Source organism: Hydractinia symbiolongicarpus, chromosome 13, assembly GCF_029227915.1.
Source record: "Hydractinia symbiolongicarpus strain clone_291-10 chromosome 13, HSymV2.1, whole genome shotgun sequence".
In the NCBI taxonomy this organism is placed as follows: Eukaryota; Metazoa; Cnidaria; class Hydrozoa; order Anthoathecata; family Hydractiniidae; genus Hydractinia; species Hydractinia symbiolongicarpus.
In genome coordinates, this window is record NC_079887.1 from 11,470,701 (window position 1) to 11,494,077 (window position 23,377).

Sequence of the window (23,377 nt, forward strand, 5' to 3'; positions counted from 1 at the left end):
AGATCCCCGTTAAATCCCTTGACCCCTTTCTCTCTTCTATCATATAGTAGCGTCATAAAACTTCCCAAAATGTTGTTCTTGAAAGTTTTTGAGACTATTCTTGTATCATTGAGAACTCGTGTACTCTGAGTGTGAAGAAGGGAGTAGAGTAGAAGTAAATAGGCCTGGAGGTGATGTAACTTGTTCATACAGTAAAAGTCTTTGTAATGCATATAGATGGATGTAGTTTCACCTGTCGTTTAAAATGACTGTAGCAAGAAGTAATTATCACGAAATTCAACGTAGCTATACCCTTCTTTGAAAATTTCATTTAAATGACGTTTTAAAGAGAAATGATTTCGTTTTACAAGAATTTCTTATTTTTATTATTACATAGCCCTGTCTAGTTAATCATTTTAATAAGTTACAATTTGTTTTATTAACATTCTTTGGTGCAACGTTACGCGTGCCTGTCTCCGACCTTTTGACTACAATTACTCAAAAACGTCGGCTCATTAGTATGAGGTATTTTTAAGAACATAATTTGCGGTAATGATGGCTTTAATTTTCTTTTATAATTGTTTTCAATTAAACTTTAGGATATAAAAATAGAAGATGAAGCAAATCAAACAGTTTTATTTTGCAAGCAAGAACGAGAGAAAGTCGAAGGTGAAAGGTACGTTGAGAGTGACCCGAATTTTGTTTTCTCGTTTTATTTTGACAACAGGTAAAGGGAAGTCGTGGTGGCTGGTTAAATGAGAGCAGAAGGGCAGTGTCGTTGTGGTTCGAATTACTTAACCTTGAAAAAATTGCATCTGTTTATTTATTTTTTTTTGCATTTATTGCGTTTTTGAAATTATTTTATTGGCAGTGTCGTGTGTTAAAGTTATTCATTTATTTTTTTTATGCTTTTTATAATTGGAACTATGGTTTCATGTAACCAAGTATTTACTCTTTTACTTTTAGCATCTCGAGCATGGCTACCATCTTAAAACTGGTGTTTTTGTTCATTGTTGTCATGACAACCTGCGTATCAAGTAGATCCATTTCAACGAAACAACCACCCACAAAAAGAATCTTTAAACCTTTTATTGATTTCAAAGTGAAAATTACTAAGGATATAAACTTGCTATCGAAGACAAACATTAGGACAATGCTGCAGTGTCGCCATAAGGGGATCTGTTCAGGGTCGGGCAAATTAAGAAAGATGTTAGAAAGGTTGCTGAAGTAATGACTAAAAGAAATCTGTTCACTCGTGTAAGCTAAAAAAAGCCGTGCGGACAATTGGGCATTCGTGTATGTTCATGTTTATTTTACCAGCAGTACGCATAGCTTAAAGCTAGGTACTAACAACAGAAAAAACTGATGATACTGGCAATGGTTATTCTCGAAATCAGTCCCCTTCTTCTGTCCAGTCAGCCTGCAGCTTCATTGATTATCTTTGAACGTGATGAATGAATGCTCCTGTAAAAAACAGTTGGGATCAAGGCACAATTATTTCCTGAGTCATTGACACAAGCTTTAAATTTCCATTTGGAACAATGTTTGAAGTATGAGAACTTTGTACATATATAGAATATGTTTTAAACACTGGGAAAATACATTAATATATATAACACAAACTGAATTTTCCGACAAATGTTTTCTCTTACAATATCCTAAAGTTTAGCCGTAGTAAAGTCTAATTTTACTTTGTAAGGCGACGTTAAATTCACTGGCAACTAAGATAAATGGCAATATTAGCTTGGCATGTTAAACTTTGCAGATTCGGTAATATACACCTTTCCCGAGACTTATTCTTTTGATGTGCCGCAACTTTTTCTGTTTTATGAAAAACGGACAACAGATTTGAATTCCTTATCAAAAATGTCATAAACAAAGAAAATTTCGAAACAATGCAGCAAGTAAACAACCTGCTATTCTAATTTAAAGATTTGTGGCATGTACAACCTCTTTTTGAAAACGAGGCGGGACATGGTAACTTGAGCATTAAGAAGACTTTAACTGTGATATATATCTCCTCAAAATAGCACCATCTGTTGGCGTATCAAGTTAAACTTTTACACATAAATTAAACAAACAATGCTGAATTCAAATATGGTATTCATATTTTACGAGTTCAAAAAAAGTATGACTCATGGTCTCGGGAAAGGTGTATTGGCAATACTTTCGATTAAAGGAGCTGTGACAGATGGACACGCTAGAAATTTAGATAAAAGGAAGTTAAACATTTTGATCTCTTACTTGCTGGTGCTTCAGCTATTCTGTAGTCGTTTGAAAAATCATATCGCTATTAGTTTACTTACTTAGGGCACACACAAAATTGGACCATTTAAATATTTTTGATATTGGTTTAAAAATACTGAAAAACACTAAGTTTGGCAATGACATTAAATACACAAAAGTCAGTGTAGTTTTGCGAAATGTTTTAAAATATTATCATTAAGCAGTAATTAATTTTAGTTTCATGCACATGCGCAAAATTAAACTTTTCGTGTGGCAATAAAATCGACTGTTTGAAATATTCAAACAGTCCAAATTATTTATCGGCCGTAATTTTTGTCATCTCAAAACTTCGACATCAACCCTAAAAGTTCAGGCTCTACTAAAATAAATTTTTTTATAAAGAAATTTCACTTAATCTGTATTATAATACCCGTATACGTCTGTCCGTCTATCTGTCACGCAAAATGGTAGCTTAGCTGCGCATGTAGCAAGACGCACGCAATGCGGTATAAAAAGGACGGGCGAACCCGTGGATTTTTCCACGGGCTAACGACTAGTTTTCTCAATAAGTTTAACCGCAAAAGCATATCACAGCGCGCGTGTTCCAATACCAACCAATCAAAACACTAATTCAAATACTCTCTTTTTATGATAATAAAAACAAGAAAGAAGACGTATTACACCATAAGGGCTTGTTTACATGTGGTTAAACTACAATTACGTATAGTCAAACTTAAGGGTTTGTCTACAAGCGATAAAAACTACAATGATGTAAACCTTGGCAACATTCAGCAATTTTTAAAAAAATATTAATTACTGCAATCATGGTACGCACGCAAATTAAATTTTGGGCAACCAAAAGTTCAAATGTTAAAGACGTGGTATAAAATGAAACACATTTAAGAATCATAATCTACATGCCACAAGTCTGTGGTTGTATACACTAAAAGTTGTTAAAAATTTATTTCTAAAAAAAGACTACAACACCCAATGTTTTATAAAAAATAACAAAAATTTAAGTAGTAAAAACATAGTATAAAAATAAAGTACAAAACTAATTATTAGATAATAAAGATTCCTTGGTTGTCAGTTTCCGTCAGTTTTCGTGAAGCAACCTAAAATTATTTTTTTTAAATACATTTTTAAACTAGCATAAACAAACAAACAAACAAACAAAACAAAGAACCTTTTTTATTTAATCGCCCTTACTTTAAAACTCCCTTATTAGCAATTCGTGTGTCCACTTAAAGCGGATCATAAATATTTGGTATAGTCGGAACTGTCGTTAGTACGAACATACCGATACTACGAACATCTTGATATTACGAATATTTCAATATTATAAACAACATTTTGCTCCTGCTAAACATTGATATACCAAATCCTCCCCTTGTGCAATATAAAAAGGTCGATACCAACTATCCTCCTAGATAATAGGAAGCTATCAGAGTTTTCTGTTTTGTACTTTTTTTTTAACTATAAAGAGCAAAATAAAAACATTTTAAACAAATAAAACTATAAAAAATACTTAAAGCGCTTTTAGGAGATTTGAGCAGTTTTAGGGGAACTTTTTAAAGTTAGGTCGAGTTTTTCAAAAGACGCGGAAACCCAGCTTTAAGAATAAAGAAACGTACCCATCATATTTGTTTACATTGAAAGGTGGCTGGGTATGCGCATGCATCGTGGTACGGATCATAGTTGAGCGTGGTTACTTTTGAACATTTTCGATCGAATGTCCTCTCTGCATGGCACGTGATGTAGTTATGGCAGTTCCATGGGTTGCGCCAGTTTCCATCGAATCTACCTTTGCAGAAGTTTCCTAAAAACGAAATTCTTTTGGTAGAAGTAAATGAGATTTACTTTTCTTTTCTCGACACACAAGTCGGAATAGACTTTTTATCTCAGGCCTGCCTTTGCCAATTTACCACTTTTTAGAGGAGGTCCGAATGCTTTTCAAGACAATTATTGTAACCGAAATTTTATTACGCCAACCTATAACACTGCGCAACGATGAGCGGCGTTATAACGCCAATAAGAACGAATCAAACAAACTTACACTAAGTAACTACTAATTAAACACAATTCAAGCTATGAGGCCAAAAATCAAAATACGCTACGTACGAAGAGAAACTTCTTTTCCAGAGACGCACTTCTCTTGCGCAGGATGATACATTTCCCCTTTCCCGCATGCAACATATTGATGTCGATGTGAACGACAAACCATAACAACGAACACGTCACGGACTGGGTAGTGGCCGTCAGATAATTTTGCACAAGGCTCGTCTACGCCCACTGCTTCTGCAACAACCGCTTCTGGCATTACAACAGCTTTCTCGTGGTAAACTTCCGTATCTAAATACAAAAAGGTATTATACTCTTTCTTCGAACTTTATCAACAACACAACCTTCTATCCTGCACAAATACCGCAACTTTATCAACAATACAACCTCCTATCCTGCACCAATACTGTATCAACAAGAGAACCTCCTATCCTGCACCAATACTGTATCAACAAGACAACCTCCTATCCTGCACCAATACTGTATCAACAACACAACCTCTTATCCTGCACCAATACTGTATCAACAACACAACCTCCTATCCTGCACCAATACTGCAATAACAACAACACAACCCCCTATCCTGCACCAATACTGTATTAACAACACAACCTATCCTGTACCAATACTGCAAACTTAAGTGACAACAGTACATATATGAGATATATGAAATCATATTACGACCACATTTTTTCACCACTTCAATCAAAAATTCGTTTTATGTTAATAAAATGGAAATGAGCCGTTCGTAGTCCTGACTCGTTTTCATTTGATTGCATTTTCCGCTTTTAATTTCGCGCAAAAAGCTCACGAGTTTCTTTGTTAGCGCGTGCGCAATTTGAAAAAATTTGAGATTTTGTGTAAGTAAACATGCGCTAACAGAAAAGGTCGTGAGCTTTTTGCGATGAAGTGTAAAATGCCTTCAAGCAAAAACGAGTCAGAACTTTCTATTTTATTTAAGACTTTTAATAGGTTTTACCTAACTCTACCATAAAAATTTAAAGTACACTAACAAAATATAACGAATAAATATCAAATACAAACTTTAACAATATTTTTTTGTATCGATCTGCGTAAGAGATAACATGGTGACCACAGAAAATTAAAATCTAAATTACACGACATTCCAGAACAGTATTGTTAAGATTTCAAGACGAATCCAGGGCAAGAAGAGTGTCTAAAACAATTTTTAAGAATTCTAGTACAGGGACATGCTTCCCTTAACATTTAAGATTTTGATCTGCAACATTTGACTGAACACGATTAAAAGACTGTGATCACCATGCGGTAAATCTGCTGTTTTTATTTTTTTGGTGTCGTATTTTTGAACAAATCTTACAATTCACTCACCAACGTTTTTACACGGAAATACACTTGGAAAGTCACAGCTGTCGATATCAGGATCATAAGTCAGAATAGCCAGTGAACAGTTTCTTTTGTATCCTGTGCCAGCATGGCATGTAAAGAAAGCGTGGCAGTTCCATGGATCTCGCCAATTGCCATCACTTCGTCCCATGCAAAAGTCATCTAAATAAAACAGTGGTGACATAGAAAAGATCACTTCCTCCCAGTCAAAATATAACCAAATGTATTTTTTACAAAAAAAACTCTTTATAGGACAAACATTGATAACAGCGTTTTATTTTTGTATATATGCTGACTAACGTTTTTATCCTGTAAAAAAAATTTATATAAGGATTTGACACTTTTCTCTCAGTTTACACTGTGTTTTAACGGCTTTATGTAGGATACATAAAACACAGACTGCTAAAGTCAAAGTTTACAGATGTATTATATTTGAAGTGATAATCAAAGGGAAAAAAAGTGAATTTAAAAAGATTAAAACCCTCTTAAGCAAAATGTCAAGTTATTAATTCACTTTTTCACTTTTCTTAATATTTGGCAAGTTAGAAGTTGAAAGTACATCTAATCTCAGCCTCACTTTAGAAAACATTGTGTTTTTTTATATACATATAAAAAGTTGTGTACATAAATTATTGCCAAACTATTTGAAACACTTACGTTCAGGTGATACAACGTCACACCAGCACTCAAAATATATATATATCATCATCAATACAGATCAAATGAGGTAGATGAGAAATAATTGTCGCAAAGAGAGAGATGCCCCAATCGCAAAATTGCCAAAAATCGTGACACATTCTAAAACAAGCTACTCACCTTGTATGATTTTACTTGCATCAGTGCAATTTTCTTGGCCAGGTATATAAATTTGTCCCTTTCCACACGCCACTTTATGCGACACATGCTTTTTACATTGCAGTATCATTAATACGTCGCGTGTCGCGTAGTTGCCATCAGGTAAGGTGGTGCAGATGTCTTTAATTTGTGGTGCGATTGCTGAAGAGTTGGTTGGGTATGTTCGCTCTAAAAAAGAAAGATAGTATGCACGTATTCTTATAACACCAAATATTATTTTAAGTTGATGCTACATCCGAACATATATGACCATCCAACATCGCCGATGGGTCCCGAAAATAGACTAGTAACTAAACTTTCAGGCGGCAGGTTAGAAGTTTTTTTAAGCTCAGGACAAAAGTTTATGCTAAATTTAATATTTTGTGTCTTTTTATCACAATTTAATGCTGTAGGAGTTACAACAGCAACAAAAAATGTTGTAGCTTTTTTAACTTATTATACATTATTTTAATAATCAATTCATATCAACGTGTCGACTTCGTTGTTTGTTATAATATTTTTTGTTAGTTAATATTTTTTGTTAGTTAATATTTTTTGTTAGTTATAATCTTTTTTACGTATTATACTTCGTTCACCACACTTCCGCATAATAACAACAACAACAACAACATGAAGAAAAACAAGAAAAACATTCTGAGTCCGGCATTCTTTTTATAATTTCTTTATCACCTTTTTCGGCCTAAACTCGTTTTTCAAAACATACGATTTAAGCTATTCAGGCGATTTCGCGATTTCTTCACGTATATAGTCGCGAAAAAACTCAATTTGTATGATACCTGAAAGTTTATTCCCGTGAAAAAGTAAAAACCTAGTTTGCGCAGGCCCTTCCACACACGCTTAAAATCATTTTAAAACAAGTCATATAAGAGTCATTCACATAACAATATTTGCTTCTGACAAGTGGTTCTCGTCACGTGAAAGCGTCAATAATACTTTATTTACAATGCCCATTCCACCATATAAAACAAGAATATTTTTAAATTAATATAAAACTGCGATGAAATCAAAATAATCTAATTAAATTACTTTTTTTTTCTTTCTAATCTCCATTTTTTTAAAAAAAATTAAAATATATGAAAGTATTTCAACTGCTTCATATTTATATTTGAATGTTAATTAAATGAACCTTCTTTTACATTGCTTTCTGTACCAATCAAGTTTAGCTTTGTAAAATTTTAAGCCAATCAGGTTTCCCAATATTATAAACTTTTCTAGCAAAAATTTAGGACGACGCGAAATTCGTTATTAAAATCCTCGCTTAATTTTTCTTGTATAACAAAAGTTAGTTAAGGTCGACTTGCATTAAGCCGTAATTGTGGTACAACATTTGTTGTGCAACTTTGTGAAGATAGAAAGATTTTATATCTTTACAACATTTGTTGTGCAACTTTGTGGAGATAAAAGATTCTGACCTCTACAACATTTGTTCTGTTGTACAACAATCGCCCAACAATTTTAACATTAGTTGAAATCGACTTTTAGCACGCTTGATTTACTCATTGAGAAGTCTCCCATAGACACTCCGCCTTAAAATAATCGATAAATTTAGCATTTTCCTTATTTGCCATGACGTATCTCACAGGAGGGTAGAAATAATTGCTTATATATTGAAATGGTTCATCAGATGACAGTACTCACTAATCACAGTGCAGTTATAATCCTTCGCGAACTGACACTTGTCTAGGTCTGGGTTGTAGACTAATGAGTTAGTTGCACAAGTTCGATCATGCCAATAGCCATGAGTGCAGGTTATATAATAGTGACAATTCCACGGGTTTCTCCAATTACAAGCACACAATTTTCGATCTGTGCAGAAATTTTCTAACATAGGAAAAGATGAAATCTTGTTATATTTCAGTGCATATAAATTTAATCTCAAATTTCGAAAGGACAAAAAAAGTGAAACAGATAACAAAAGCATGTAAAAAGAAGCCAGGTGAAATATTTACGTGGTGTAAGTGTGGTTAGACATTTCTTTTGTACTGGTGAATATATCGCGCCCTTTGTACAATGACGCACATCATCCGTGTGGTTTGTACATATAACATATTTAAAGACATCTGTCAATGGATACTGTCCATCAGGTGAGCTTGTACACCACTTTTTTCCTCCATGATAGCCAGGTACTGGAGAGCATGGATATGTTCCTGGAAACCAAACATGAAACAAACATAAATACTTCAAATTTGAGAAAAGGATGCATATCACTACATCAACATACACTAACCTAAATGAGTACATCGAAATTGTGTTGGATATTCACAGCGATCTGTGTACGGATCATATACCAAGTAGGGTGACGGACAAGGTCTCTCCATATATGTGCCATGCACACAGGTGATAAAGCTATGGCAATCCCAAGGATTACGGTAATTTCCAGTCTTTCGATAAAGGCAAAAGACATCTTTCGAGTAGCCAGCACCAGGTTCACACTTGGAGTCAAATTCATCGAACATCTTCTCTTTATCACACTTCACTATTTCCGACTTTTCTTCATGACACTGCAAGTATGCGAACACATCTGCAATACCGTAGCGACCATCGCTTCTATCTTTACACAAAACATCAGGTAGTGGTTTAGACCTTGCAATGCTATTATCAATCTTGTCATTTGTCCGTTTACATTTAGAGCTTGTTGGATCAAACATAGAATGTTTTGGACAATTTGTGTACGTTGGTTTTCCATCTTGACAAGTCAAATACTTAAAAACATCTGAGATTGAGTAGACGCCATCTTGTTTGTTTTGACACGGATTACTAGTTTCTTCAAAGACAGCAACTACAGAAGTTGAAAGGACGAAAATAGGAGAGAAAAAAGGAAGATATAAAAAAGAAAAAAAAAGAAAAAAAAAAGAATTTGTTAACATCAAATAGATAGAATGTGTGAAGCGGAAAGCGGGTGATATGTGCAGTGAATGTATCAAAACTAAAGTGTGGGAGATAAGTCATTGTAGCATTATGCAGAAGTGTGCAGAAATAGTTAGTAACGCATTTTAATATTTATATTTATTTAAAAAAAAAGTTCTTAGTTATTAGTACTGTTTTTAAATAATAATCACAAAAAATTGATTTCACAAACATCTTACCTGTAATGTTTACACATTTGTATATGTATGGATACTGACACATGTCAATGGTTGGGTCGTAATTTAGTGTTGTTAAAACTGAGCATGGTCGGTCAAAAGATCTTTTAGCATGACATGTAATGTAATCGTGGCAGTTCCAGGGATTACGCCAGTTTCCATTAGGTCTTCCCTTGCAAAAGTTATCTAAAATTATTAAAAAAAAAAACACCTGGCATATTATTAGTATTTCTTTCATTTGTTAAGCAATATAGTATCAAGAGTAGTATTTCCTTACACTAATATTTGCAGACAAAACAATTTTGAACTTTTTCTCAAGTCAAAACAGATTTTTAATAAAAACGTGAAAAAGATACGTTTTATTACTATAAGCAAACAGAAATTAAAAATTGTCTATCCAGAGTTTACAAAAGATGCTGAGACAGCAGAAAAAAGACGTAACAAAAAAAGTAGTAACAAGCAGTTTCATTGCTGACGATAATTTAATGAAGAGTCAACTGCAGAAAGTATGAATGAAAAATAAAACATTGAGTTTATTTTTCTTAGTTTAAATGATGGACACTATGTATAGCTGTACTTCTTTTAAAATTTTTGATGACTTTATTTTTGAATTTTTCAGGAGGTATCGATTCCATCTACCTTAATATTAGTTTTGGAAAAAATGCCCAATCTGCTTGGAGGAAAGCACGTGTCACTTCACTGAATCGATTATTAAAAATAGCACCAAGATAAAAAAATTATAAAAAGAAATTGTCAATCTGCTTGGAGGAAAGCACGTGTCACTTCACTGAATCGATTATTAAAAATAGCACTAACATAAAAAATTTAAAAAAAAACTTTGTCAAGATTTAATATTTTTTTCAATCCTATTTATTTATATGCAGACAATTAATTTGAAGTCTAAAACTACTTGAGGTCAAAAAAATGAAAATAAACAATAATAAGAAAAATCATATTTAAAAAGTCAAAATTTAAGTCAAGCTGAAGGTAAAAACACGTACTTACCTAATGTGATGGATGAAATTGGTACGCATGTTTTCTCGCTTGCATCAAAGATTTGATCTGCACGACAACTAATGTAATGTGAATGATGATAATGACAATAGAGATATTTTGCAACATCACGAATTGGGTAACGCCCATCAGGTAATTTGGTGCAAGGATCCTCCACTGTGGTATCCACCTTTGTTTCAGAAGATGAAGTAACTTTGTCTTCTCTGTGATGTCCATCAGCGTCTACAGAAACAAAATTCAATGCTCTAAGAAATCATATACTTTGTAAATACTACCCGATATGTCTGTACCTGAGTAAATACAAAAGTTCATCTTCTAAAAACTTCACATTTGCTCCTTATAACTTTAAAAAGGAAAATACAAGAAATAAGTTATGTTGCTTCGAAAAGGAAATGTTGTGGAAATGTTGTTTTGTTTGTTTTTTTGTTGGAATAATATTTAGATCTTGAAAAAAGGTGACACGAAACCTAAGGTGACACGAAACCTTTTTTGTTTACAATAATTTATTTATTCCATAAATAAACAAAATTTCTGTGTTTTTAACATTTTTTTTGCAACATTACAGCAGGTGAACCACCTAACATTATATTAAGCTGTCCCTCCAGCATGTAATGTTGAGTTTTCTAGCTAGTTATCCAAAGATAAGGTTGTGACTCAAAGTTCTTTTTCAAATTTCTCTTCGAATAATAATGATTCTCCTTAAAAACTGTTATTAGGTAATGACTAAGAAGGCATTATGAGAGTTTAAATTATATCTAAAGTAACAAGTGGTAATGAGAAAGGTGAAACTACAGCAGCATACCATGTTAACTAGGATTCTTTAAAGTGGGATAAAATTAAATCTATATTTTATGTTGTATATTCTAACGGTTAACTCATTTTATTACTTTCAGTGAGGATCATAGAATATTTTTATTTAAATGTTTTTACAACTGAATAAAGGTAACAACTTAGCCGTTGCAGGTTAGATATTGAAATATAGGGGACTGGACTGTTATCATTTTATCTCAGTGAGAATTACTTTTTATAACCAAAAAATTTAAAATCACAAAAACAGTGTAAAAAATAACATGCTTGGAATAGTACTTAGCAGAAAAAAAATGGCAATTTAAAGAAAAAATAGCAAAAAAAATTAAGAGAAATAATCACAAAAAATTGATTTCACAAACATCTTACCTGTAATGTTTACACATTTGTGTATGTATGGATACTGACACATGTCAATGGTTGGGTCGTAATTTAGTGTTGTTAAAACTGAGCATGGACGGTCAAAAGATCTTTCAGCATGACATGTAATGTAATCGTGGCAGTTCCAGGGATTACGCCAGTTTCCATTAGGTCTTCCCTTGCAGAAGTTATCTAAAATTATTAAAAAGACTTTAGATTAACATCACCCATAAAATTTAAATTTTTAAAAAACTTTCAATAAAAGTTCAGAAGTTAAAGATGCTTGATACCAATTAAGTTTAAAATAAAAAGGATGTGGAATAACTTTTATGTCAAAGAAATTATTAGTCTTGATACAATGCTTTATTTGATCATGCAGATAAATTTTTCAAAACTACAAACATGATTTGTTAGAAATTACATCCTAGCAGGCGAAACGAAAACATGATGCCTGCAAAACTTTAGGGTAGTGCAGGAAACGTAATCAAATACAGAAAAAACACAAAACAAAAATAAAGCTGCTCAAAATAAATTAGAAATATAAGACTGCTATGAATTTTTTTACTCTTAAATATTGTGCAGTGGCTGTGAACAAGAAAAGAACTTCTTTTCTTTGTATCACAAAACATCAACTAATAAGCTTCTGTTCGAAACAAAACAGAAAACAAGAGAAACACACAAAACACGTACTTACCTAATGTGATGGATGAAATTGGTACGCATGTTTTCTTGCTTGCATCAAAGATTTGATCTGCACGACAACTAATGTAATGTGAATGATGATAATGACAATAGAGATATTTTGCAACATCACGAATTGGGTAACGCCCATCAGGTAACTTGGTGCAAGGGTCCTCCACTGTGGTATCCACCTTTGTTTCAGAAGATGAAGTAACTTTGTCTTCTCTGTGATGTACATCTGTGTCTACAGAAACAAAATTTTATGCTCAAAGAACAAGTTAAAAACTGGCAGTTTTTTTTTGTACAAATTTGTTGGCACTAGTCCAATGAAGGTCTTTTATTATGTCAACATTAAATTTAGAAGTCTTTATGTTTTATTTCCATTGTGCATTATTAAATTTCCATTGTGCATTATTAAATGACAATTAAAGCGTTAAAGGGCTTAAAATTCAAGATTACTGATCTAAAAGTTTTGTATTTTTAAAGAACACAACTACATATTCAGATTTTTCAGGAATATTTTTGTAGGGAAACAGCACACAAAGTATTTTAGTCATGCTTTTGAGTGTGCTGCGTTAGTCAGCATCCTAAAATGTTTTACATTCTGGCACATTTAGCAATAACAATAGCATAAACATAAGAATTCCATTGAATAGAAAAACAAACCTATTCTCTTGTTCCGTGCAGCTTGATGACAAGGGTACGCACCATATTCAACACAAACATCTTGGTAAGGATTAAAAACAAAGCCATTGATTAAACATGGATAAGATCGTGTGTTTCCCTTTGTGCAGGTAATATATTGATAACAGTTCCATGGATTAGCCCAATCGCCATCAGTTCGATCACGACAAAACGCAGGAAGAGATTGCGTGTATATGTTCACACACTTTCCACTTGATGGATCAAATATGTTATGATCTGGACAGGCAGTGTATGTTGCCTTTCCACCTTTGCATGTTAGATACTTAAATACATCTGGTATTGCATAATTTCCATCTGTTTTTCCATCACATGGATTAGCTGCTTGTGTTATTTCACCTTCTAAAAATAAAGAAGTAAGAATATTATTTGAAATAGTCCTGTTTTGTTATTTGGAGGTCTAAATTGAAAATCTTTAAAAGCTCTGGTTAAAAAAAATCAATGACGTAATTGAACTGAAATTAAATAAAGCATTGTAAAAGATTAATGGTACCTCATGACTGACCATATTTGTTCAAAGGTTATGAGTAAACCTGTACATTTTTAAACAGAAGGTAAAAACTTACTAAGTTGCTTGCACTTAAATTTAGTGGGGAATTCACAAAGGTCATTGTAGGGATCATACACCAAGCTTTTCACAGCACATGGTCTTTCAATGAATGTTTTATGGACACAAGTTACATAACTGTGGCAGTCCCAAGGGTCTCTAAAATTTCCAGATTGGCGGTTGTTGCAGAAGTTCTTTTTGGTCAGTGATGATCCTGCAACACACTTCTTTTGTTTTATATCATATACCTGACCATCAGCACAGTTAATATATTTTGTAACATGATCTTTGCATTGCATGTATGAAAATACGTCAGGTATATCATACCAGCCGTCAGGGCGATGTGCACATGGATTTGTAGGTCCATTATGATAAATTTTTGGCTTGACTTGGTTACATGGGTATTGATTTGGATAAACACATGCATCTATGTATGGATTGTAATTCAAAGTGGCTACTTGACAATTGAAACTGTGTGTTAAGCCTTGAAAGCATTTAAAAAATCCATGACAGTTCCAGGGATTTGCCCAGTCACCTTCACTTCTATGTTGACAGAAGTTTTCAACAGATTGAGTTGATATATCTACACATTCTCTCTTTCCAGGCTCAAAGATGTTATTGTCAGGGCATTTTTTATATTTTGATTTTCCTGCTGTACATGTCATATACTTAAAAACATCCCGAATCGCATAATCTCCATCCTTTAAAGTTTCACAAGGATCAGCTGCTGATTGTTCTAAAAAATCAAATCATATCTATAAGATAACACAAATCCCAAAAATGTCAAGCTAAAAATTTTTTATATGGAACATGCCGTTTGCACATCTGATATTGTTGTTTGTAACACTTACAATTTCAGATTGAAAATTAAATAATTTCTACCAATGGCGTAACTTTTTGATGTTTATTCCAATAGTAAATAAAAAAACATAATAAAAAAAGCTTGAATCAAAACATATACTAGAATGCTCTGTGCAATATTACCTCGTCTCTATGGTAATCTACTCAGAAATCTTATCTATTCTGAAAGAAAGAAAGATAGCAGGGCATTGCTATAGAAGAAAAGAGGAGGTTATCAGTGATATGGTTTTATGGTCACTTAATCATGATAGGAGGAAAATTGGACGACCCTGTAAGACTTACATCAATCAGCTAACGGAAGATACAAATTGTCAACTAAACGATCTCCCAGAAGCTATGGAAGATAGAGAATTTTGGAGAGACAGAGTTAATATGGTCCAGGCAACCTGCCCGATCCGATGATTCCAATAGTATCTCTATGCTAATAATATTTTTAGTTGTATATTCACTTTATAAATTCTAAATTTTATACATTTGACTTGATATATTTGTACCGTATTTTCCGGTATATAACCCGCGGGTTATAAGTTGATTTTTACGACTTTCACTGTTGGTGCGGGTTATAATAATGTGGTGCGGGTTATGTGATAAGTTTTATATTTTCTGTCATTTATTGTGAAATTTGAAGTTTATACATTCAATGAAGAAAATAGTATGAACAAAATAAAATGAGTACATTAATATAACTGCATGCGCTGTCCTATATCTACGTAATTTTACTTCAACTACGTGATTTAATTACGAGCTCTCTCTGAAACAATTCTGGAGATCATTTTTGTTTTGTGTTGAATGTAATTCTAATCTATTCATATGTTTGCAATCACATAGAGCACATTGAAATGATTTGCTTCTGGTAATAGAGCAATATAGCAGGTATCAGTTTTAGGTTTAATTGACACATATTTCACAACCTAGTGCCCAGGACTTAATTATTAATTCCTGTTAAAAATATTGAAAAATGATAATAATTTTCTCCTTTTATCTACGCTACCTTCGGGCATCAGGTGGCCACTGAAAATATCAAAAATAATTATAAAATATAATTGATAAGACACACGCAACTATCTCCTCCTCATTACTGCCATTGATTTTGTCATGCACACTGTGATTGCTGAGATATAAATAGATAACAAAATTCTATAAACATTAGAAAAGAACGTTCTGTACATCGATGTTACAGACAATCTGTGATAATTATTATGTTGTTTACTTTTATGCCAAAAAAAATATACATAAAAAACAGAGATTTTACTTTAGATTTATAACCTGATAGCATGGGTTTTTTCTTATTTGTTTGCTTGTTTAATTGCAGGAAGCAAGAGATATTATCGGCTGAAACTAATGTTTGCAAATGAAAGGAAAACAGCAATTAATTTTAATTCATTATTACTTCGGCAATCAGAAACAAGGAAGTTAAGACTAAGAGAGTCGCTAGTTCCGACACTTGGTTCTCGTGTTTGGGGTTCACGAGCAAAATGCAAAAAACAGAACACACACACATGTTTATAAAATGATTAGGGTAAGAACAAATACGCTGAATTTTTTTCTTAATACGATGCAGGTTATACAAAGGTGTGGGTAAGTAAAACACATCGAAATTTTATGCGGGTTATGCAAAGGTGTGGGCTATTTGGTAGCATCTAGTTTATAACTCCCTAAAGAAGCTAAGCTGCGGGTTATAAGATGTCCGGGTTATATACTGGAAAATACGGTACACTACCACATTTAGCCCTATGAATTTACGTTAGCATTTAACATTGCAGACTTAAAAGACAAGCTATATTGATTAAAGGACAGCTCTTTTCTGCTACCCTAAAATCGTGCCTAAAATGCTTATTACAATATGAATATAAACTGTGTTAATTTTATATTTGTGAGCTTGGTTCTCGGAATATGTGACGTAAGTCCATAGGGATGTAAACCAACACATTCAGAATAAACAAAGCAAGGGAATGCTAACTTCTCAAAGTGTGATTTTATTTATCATATTATAAAGTAAACATCTTGATCAGAATAAAATAATGTTTCACTGTATAAATACAGTTTTAGAGTTTTAGACAAGAGTTATCAAAAAGTTAGAAAAAATAAGTGTTACAAGTATTTAACTTTATTATGAAATTTTTCTGTGTTATTTTCGTATCAAAACATCTTGAAAGACAACAGGTGCTTCATTTAATTTGCTAGACTTGAAAATTAAACTTTAAATTATTATGCACAATAAAGTGTACTGGGAGTAATTTGGTGATAGAAAAACAAAAAAGTCTCAGTTTTTCTTTGTTTACCTACTTTTGCATGTTGTTAAATTGTTGAAAATTATTTTATCTACGATGATGTTGTTCTACTAGAATTTAACATGCCTTCTTCGTCGCTCAAACCTTGCGATAAAATATGATCTCGCTTTGAAGACGAAAAAGTAAGTGCATCCAAACAAGTCCTGGGTGAGCTATGTATGCCGTATGACATCACAAATAAACAAAATATGTACAAACCAGGTTGGCTTTTGTTTGATAACGGTGGCAACCTTATAAAAATTTTTATATCATGTTGTTTTTGTGATATGGAATGTAGTTTTTTTGTTAGTTTTTCTTTAAGTTATTTTAGATCATGAAAAATCTACTTTGCTGCTCTAAGAGAAGCATGTCAAAAATGTTTATTTCAAATCCCCACAATAAAGGACAATAAAAGTGCCAATCCCTGATGTTCCTTCAAATCGGCTTTGCCAACCTCATTTTCTTTGTAGGTTGGCAAGGCACTATTATGTTGACTTTCAGTACTTGGATTCACAGGGCTAAATATTTGGTAGTATTAATTAGATGGCAAGCATTGCAATGAGCAGATGTTAGAACTAAAATTATGTTTAAATAAATGCAAGTTGCAGATTTTTTATCTAGTCTATATCTTCAATAATAAGTTCTTGTTTCAACTTTTTTTTCTTTTATTAACTTAAAGATATACTATTTAAAGTGAGCTAGTCCATGTATGTATATTTTTTATGTTATGTTATTTTTGTTTTAGTTTTAAAGTTCTCACCTTAACACCATAGCTTCTGTCAAAGCCATCAAAACAAAAAAAATCGTAAATCTATTTTAGATATAACCAGCTTTATTTTGTAAGAGAAACTTAACGTAAGTTAGAAAAAATTAACACAGTCTAGATCAGATTGGCAGAGGGCCATTAATATACCCCGTCCAACCCATGCTAGCATGGAAAACGGACGTTAAGCCGAGAATGATGATGATGATGATAAAAATAAACTTTATTCAAACACTAATTTTTTTGTATGCACTGTATGTTTATTTATTTTTTCATTTTCAGTAATGCTAGGAAGCAAATATAACTAAAAATTATTACTTTAACTGGTGAAATAAAAGAAGTTGGGTAAGTTGGGCAAGAAGATTACTTGTTTCAACCTCATTCCCAATTTATGGTTTTTTTCAGAAAATGGGAATTTTTATAACCTGATCTGGTCTGATTCTGCTGGTGCAATTGTACTGGTAAAAAAAATTTTGCAGAGTAGTCTTTAGAAATTAAGACAGCCTGTAGTAAAATTAGTTTTTGTGATTGAGAGGGCCCAGGCCATAATAAAATTTCACAGAATATATTTTTGTGATTAGAAGGTATTTGATGTAAACTTTTATTTTAGAGATTGGAAGCCCTTTACCATATGAACAAACTCTATCAAAATAAACACCATAATTTTAAATCTAGGATAACAAGAATAATAATAAAATACATTATTTAATACCTTCAAGAATTTCTAACATTTTTGTGATTTAATAGTGTTTTCAACTGATTTATTTTTTGCCTACTTAGTGAAAGTGCCTCAAAAATTTATTTTCTTGAAATAGCATGGTTTACTATCGGTACTTACAAAGACTATATCAAATAGCTAGAAACTTACCAGATAATTGTTGGCAAGGGAATTTGCTAGCAAGTTCACATGTGTTGTTGTAAGGATCAAATACTAAACTTGACACTGGACAATCAAAAGGTACTGAAGAACCATGGACACAAACAAGAAACTTATGACAATTCCAAGGATCTCTGTAGTTCATAGTTGGGCGGTGCGAACAAAATGTCTTGATATTAACTTTTGAACCATCAACACACTTCAGAAGAACTGGATCAAATATATCACCAATTTTGCATTTTTTTATGGTCCCAACATGTTTTTTACATTCTAAATAGGCAAAAACATCAGGTATCACAAAGTCTGCATCACCTTTTGTTGCACAGGAATAGATGTCACCCTTTTCCACATTAGATCCAATTTGCTTACATCCATACTGACTTGAGTACACACATGCATCTAGATATGGGTCAAAAACCAAACTATTTAGTTGACAGGGAAAGTTATGTGTTCTACCAATGTGACACTTAAAAAAGCGATGACAACTCCAGGGATTTGCCCAGTCACCATCAGTTCTATTCTGACAAAAGTTTGGTACTGACTGAGTGGCTATGGAGACGCACTTCTGACTTCCAGGTTCATAAATATAGTTATTGGGACAGGCTGTGTAGGTTGATTTTCCTCCTTTACATGTCATGTACTTAAAAACATCACGTATGGCATATTGTCCATCTTTCAGGGTTTGACACGGTTCGCTGTCTTTTTCTGAGGACTGTTTAAACTTCACGTAGTCTAGTTCTTGGTCACACTGGAATTCACCATTATGAACACAGAGATCTAAATTTGGGTTGTAAACTAAAGGTGGCTGGGCTGAAGCACATGATCTGAAATATACTTCCCCATGCACGCAGGAAATAAAGCCATGACAGTTCCATGGATCACGCCAGTTTGATGTTGAACGATGCTTACAAAACAATTTTTTGTTGTAGCTTTTTATTGAGACACATTTGTCCTGATTGGGATCGAACATTGTATGTTTTGGACATTGTGAATACGATGCTTTATTTTCATGGCAAGTCATAAAACGAAACACATCACGCAACGGAAAATTTCCATTTGGCAAACCACTGCAAGGATTGGATGGAGCTATAAAAGAAATGATCCTAAAATATACATTTCTTAAATATTTAACCACAGGTTTGCCAATTCTCAGTATACTTCAAAACAAAAAGAAAATTGTTATAGTTTAAAAAGACATTCCCTTCATATAAAAGACCTGCCACATTGTTTTTTTAGATTCATTCTTTATTTTGCGTTAAGGTCTCATTTTTGAAATATTTTATGTTTACACAGTGGGTATGCAAAATTTACCATGTTTGAAATTAATCTCTAATTTCCAATGGATATTTTATTACAGTAAACAATTATATGTTAAGTTTCCCTTATGTAAACAAGTAACATAACAAAGAGTTGACCGACACCTATAATCAAAATTTCTTTTCCTTTTTTTCGTTTTTCCTGAGTATTAAAGAAGTGGAAAGCACAATGAAGTTGACTCATAAGTTTTCCCATGTGTTTCCTAGGTTTCTGCCACTTCTAAAACTGAGTTTAAGTCTGCTTAAACTATTATTTCAAATTATTTTTAGTTTGTTCTTTTCTTTTACTTTGTTGCTCCAAATATCACAAAAACATAGTAAAAATTATTGTTTTAAAGTTATAGTTTACTGTTTGCATGATCTACTGTACCACAGTAGACAGCAATGAAAACAGACTTGTGACCCAACTGTTAAGTTTTCTGCAGTGTGCTTTATCAAAACGTTCATTTACTGCAAGATTTTACATGTTTTGTTAGGAATAATATGTTTTCCCTACAAGGGTTATAATTAAGTAAAATATAATTTGCACAATAAATTTTGCAAAGTAAACTTGTTTACTTCCACAAAAAGCATATACTTAGGTATGTTTTTCTATTTTTTATGTATACCACCAGAAAGGTATTAAAATATATTTCCCAATGCAGAAAAATTTGCTTTATTATTTTAAATGGGAAAAAGGGAACTTTAAGAAAGTTGAATATGCTCAAACAAAATTCAGAAGCATGTGCAAATTTTTTACTTATAGCTTTGTTCATAATTTTTATGGCATGATAGAAATTGTTGATGCCAAACTACTACAAAACAGGAACTATTTAAATTTTTTACCACTTGTAATGTTTTTAACATGCTGTTTTCTTGATCATATAATAAATTCGTTTAATATCTTTATGTTTTACGGATTATATTTACTTTTGCTTTTACTTTATTTTTAAATCTTAATTTATAGATCTCGATATTCTAAAAAAAAATTACACTATTAAATTATACATATTTTATTATTAATCTCTTTTAAGCCAACACCAAAATGCTAAATATAGCAAGTTTCAATTTAAAAACAAATTTTTTATGCAGACTTTTTACTGAAGAGGGTTAAAAAATTGGAATTTATTTACTGTTTATTTGTTAAAGCAAGTATTTCTCCAGGAAGTAAATCTAGTCTAAGATATTTGTTTAGACTTGAGACAAAAATTGATGGTTTATGTACAAAAATGTTTCGTTAAACATCGATTTTTTGATTTTATTATTTGAATTTTTTTTCCTTAGATTTTTCATTATTTTTAATTCACAAAAAGTCTGACATCAAATACATGAAAAATTCTTAGAACAAGTATCAACTAACAGGAATGATCAAGTCATCATTCTAAGAACATTAGGCATGTCAAATAAATAAAGTAATGTAAATCCCTTGTGTTTTGTTTGTATTCTAAAACAAACAAAGAATCTAATCATAGGTTTATACGCTGACAGTTTTTATTTAAACAATGCAATATTTTTATTGTGTAAGTCATAACTAAAAAAATTGCTTTTCTACAAATGTATGGCTTTATGCACAAAGTATAAAAGTTCACAAATCAGATTTTTTACATTTTTCATGTATAGACACACATTACATGAAATAACAAAAATATCAAGCAACAAATCTGTATTCAATGTTTAAAAATTGAATAAAAAACATCCAACTTTAACGGGCAAGTGTTAAACTACTTTGAGGACATCCAAATTTTTTGTCCCAATAATTTTATTGAACAAATTTTTAAATAGGAGATAATCAAGAATGAGATGTATAAAGCACTTTTGTTATTGACTTAAACGTTTTTGACGAAAAAACACAATAAATAAATTAGCATACTTTTAATCTCCTTGCATTGCATTTTGGAAGGATATTCACATCTGTTAGAGTATGGATCAAATACTAAGGTGTTAACGGAACAGTTAAACGTATGCTGCTTGCCATGAACACACATGATAAACTGATGACAGTTCCAAGGGTTGCGATAATTCCCATTATTTCGATTTTCACAGATGGTATCTATAGTAACCTTGCTTGAATCTATGCACTCTTTTCGCTTAGGATCAAAGATTTGACCTTCTTTGCATGTTTTTATAGATGCAACATGGTCTTTGCATTCCATGTAAGCGAATACATCACTTATTGAATATTTCCCATCAACCAAAGCCATGCAAGGCTTTTTTGAATCATAACGTCGAAACCATGATGCTCCTAAATAAGAATCACATTAGTCAAACAAAAAACATTAAAAAGAAAAATTTTACGTATAGAGAATTTTGTTACGAGTTCAACTCAGATTTTGTTTTTCCACCAATAAACAGAGAGATAAACATTAACATAGTTAAATATTGTTGAGCCTAAAAAGTTATTTAACAAATTGTTAAATACAATTTTAACATTTCCACTTAATTAATTAAAAAAGTAAAAAGACAAAAACTAGTTTAATTGTATTATTTTAGACATATGGCTACAAACACAAGCACTATTTTATAGAATAAGCACCTTTTAAAAATAAAAGGGTATTCATTTTCTTTTCTAGTGATAGGGGTGTTTATTAATGCTTTATCAACATCAGGACATTGAGCCTTGTAGTAAAAAAAACCTGTAAAAATGTAATGGCAGATATACTGTGATGGCATCACAAGCAAATTTTATTTAGAAAATTTGTTGGCGTAGAACTTTTAAAAAAGCTTTCTTTGATACAATTTAATCGATAAATAAAAGTGACAAAGTTCTGTTATATACATCGAAGGTTGCCATATTTTGGAAGTTGAGTCAAGTTTTGCATTTCGGGAGAATGATTTGGGGAGTTCGGAGAAAAAGGAAAATTTTATTCAATAAGGAAGAAGAGCTTGCCCTTATGTATACAGGAGTTTTTAGCAAGTTGGCACCCTTGTATAGAAATGTGTCTATTGCCATGTTTGAAAGCTCTGTGCAATAATTGACATTTTAGTTTTCTGCATGCCAATCATTAAAATTTAGCATACAAAAAATTAAATTAACAGTAAAACAGTAAAAGATGAAGTGATTTTTTTCTGTCTTGTTTTGTTTTACTTTTATAAAAATGCGAACAAAAAACTAATTTAGACTACATACCTGCAGACAGCTGTACAAGACAAATTATTGTCAATATTTCCTTCCTCATTTTCACTTTCCTTTCCTAACAGCTTGAAATAAACAGCATCTGTTTTTTCATGGAGTGTAGCTTTTTGCAAACGAGAAAGTGAAAGGTGAGTTTGCTGAGCCGTCTTCCGACCTTTTATTGCATGAGCAAATCACATGATTTTTTGCACAGCACTGTTACACCAAACATTTAGGGGGGGAATGTTCTGTAATAATTATATTTAGATTGTGTGTTTGACATAGAAGAGGTAGTAAAAAGCGTCTTTATAAATTTATAACATAACGTTATATGCAATTTAGGTAATATTAACTGATATTTTTTTCCTGTCTAAATAAGCACGTACACTACAGGGACAAAACCCCCGGATAAAAAGTAAAATAAAATTCTGGGAAGCTGTACTTTCCCCGCATTTTTTAAATTAGCCCGAGAAAGGAGCGCAGGACGGTTCGCTCTACACATATTCCACATTTTAAAAC

The 23,377-nt window shown here is 32.2% G+C and overlaps 1 protein-coding gene across 2 annotated transcripts; it reads right to left on the reverse strand.

The window, feature by feature from the left end:
* Positions 1 to 2,835: 2,835 nt before the first annotated feature.
* On the reverse strand, positions 2,836 to 23,033 carry LOC130622959 (uncharacterized). Of its 2 annotated transcripts, XM_057438415.1 has the most exons (17): positions 22,874 to 23,033; positions 21,617 to 21,988; positions 18,443 to 19,537; positions 13,700 to 14,416; positions 13,098 to 13,475; positions 12,445 to 12,675; positions 11,760 to 11,942; positions 10,575 to 10,805; positions 9,573 to 9,755; positions 8,714 to 9,265; positions 8,436 to 8,633; positions 8,125 to 8,307; positions 6,448 to 6,654; positions 5,617 to 5,793; positions 4,327 to 4,557; positions 3,840 to 4,024; positions 2,836 to 3,320 (listed from the first exon to the last, which is right to left on the reverse strand). In XM_057438415.1, the coding sequence occupies exons 1-16, from the start codon at positions 22,920 to 22,922 to the stop codon at positions 3,843 to 3,845; spliced, it is 5,169 nt and encodes a 1,722-aa protein (XP_057294398.1). In that variant the 5' UTR covers positions 22,923 to 23,033; the 3' UTR covers positions 2,836 to 3,320; positions 3,840 to 3,842. The 2 variants fall into 2 exon arrangements, with proteins under 2 accessions (XP_057294398.1, XP_057294399.1); XM_057438416.1 differs by lacking the exons at positions 8,125 to 8,307; positions 8,436 to 8,633; positions 8,714 to 9,265.
* Between the last annotated feature and the right edge of the window lie 344 nt (positions 23,034 to 23,377).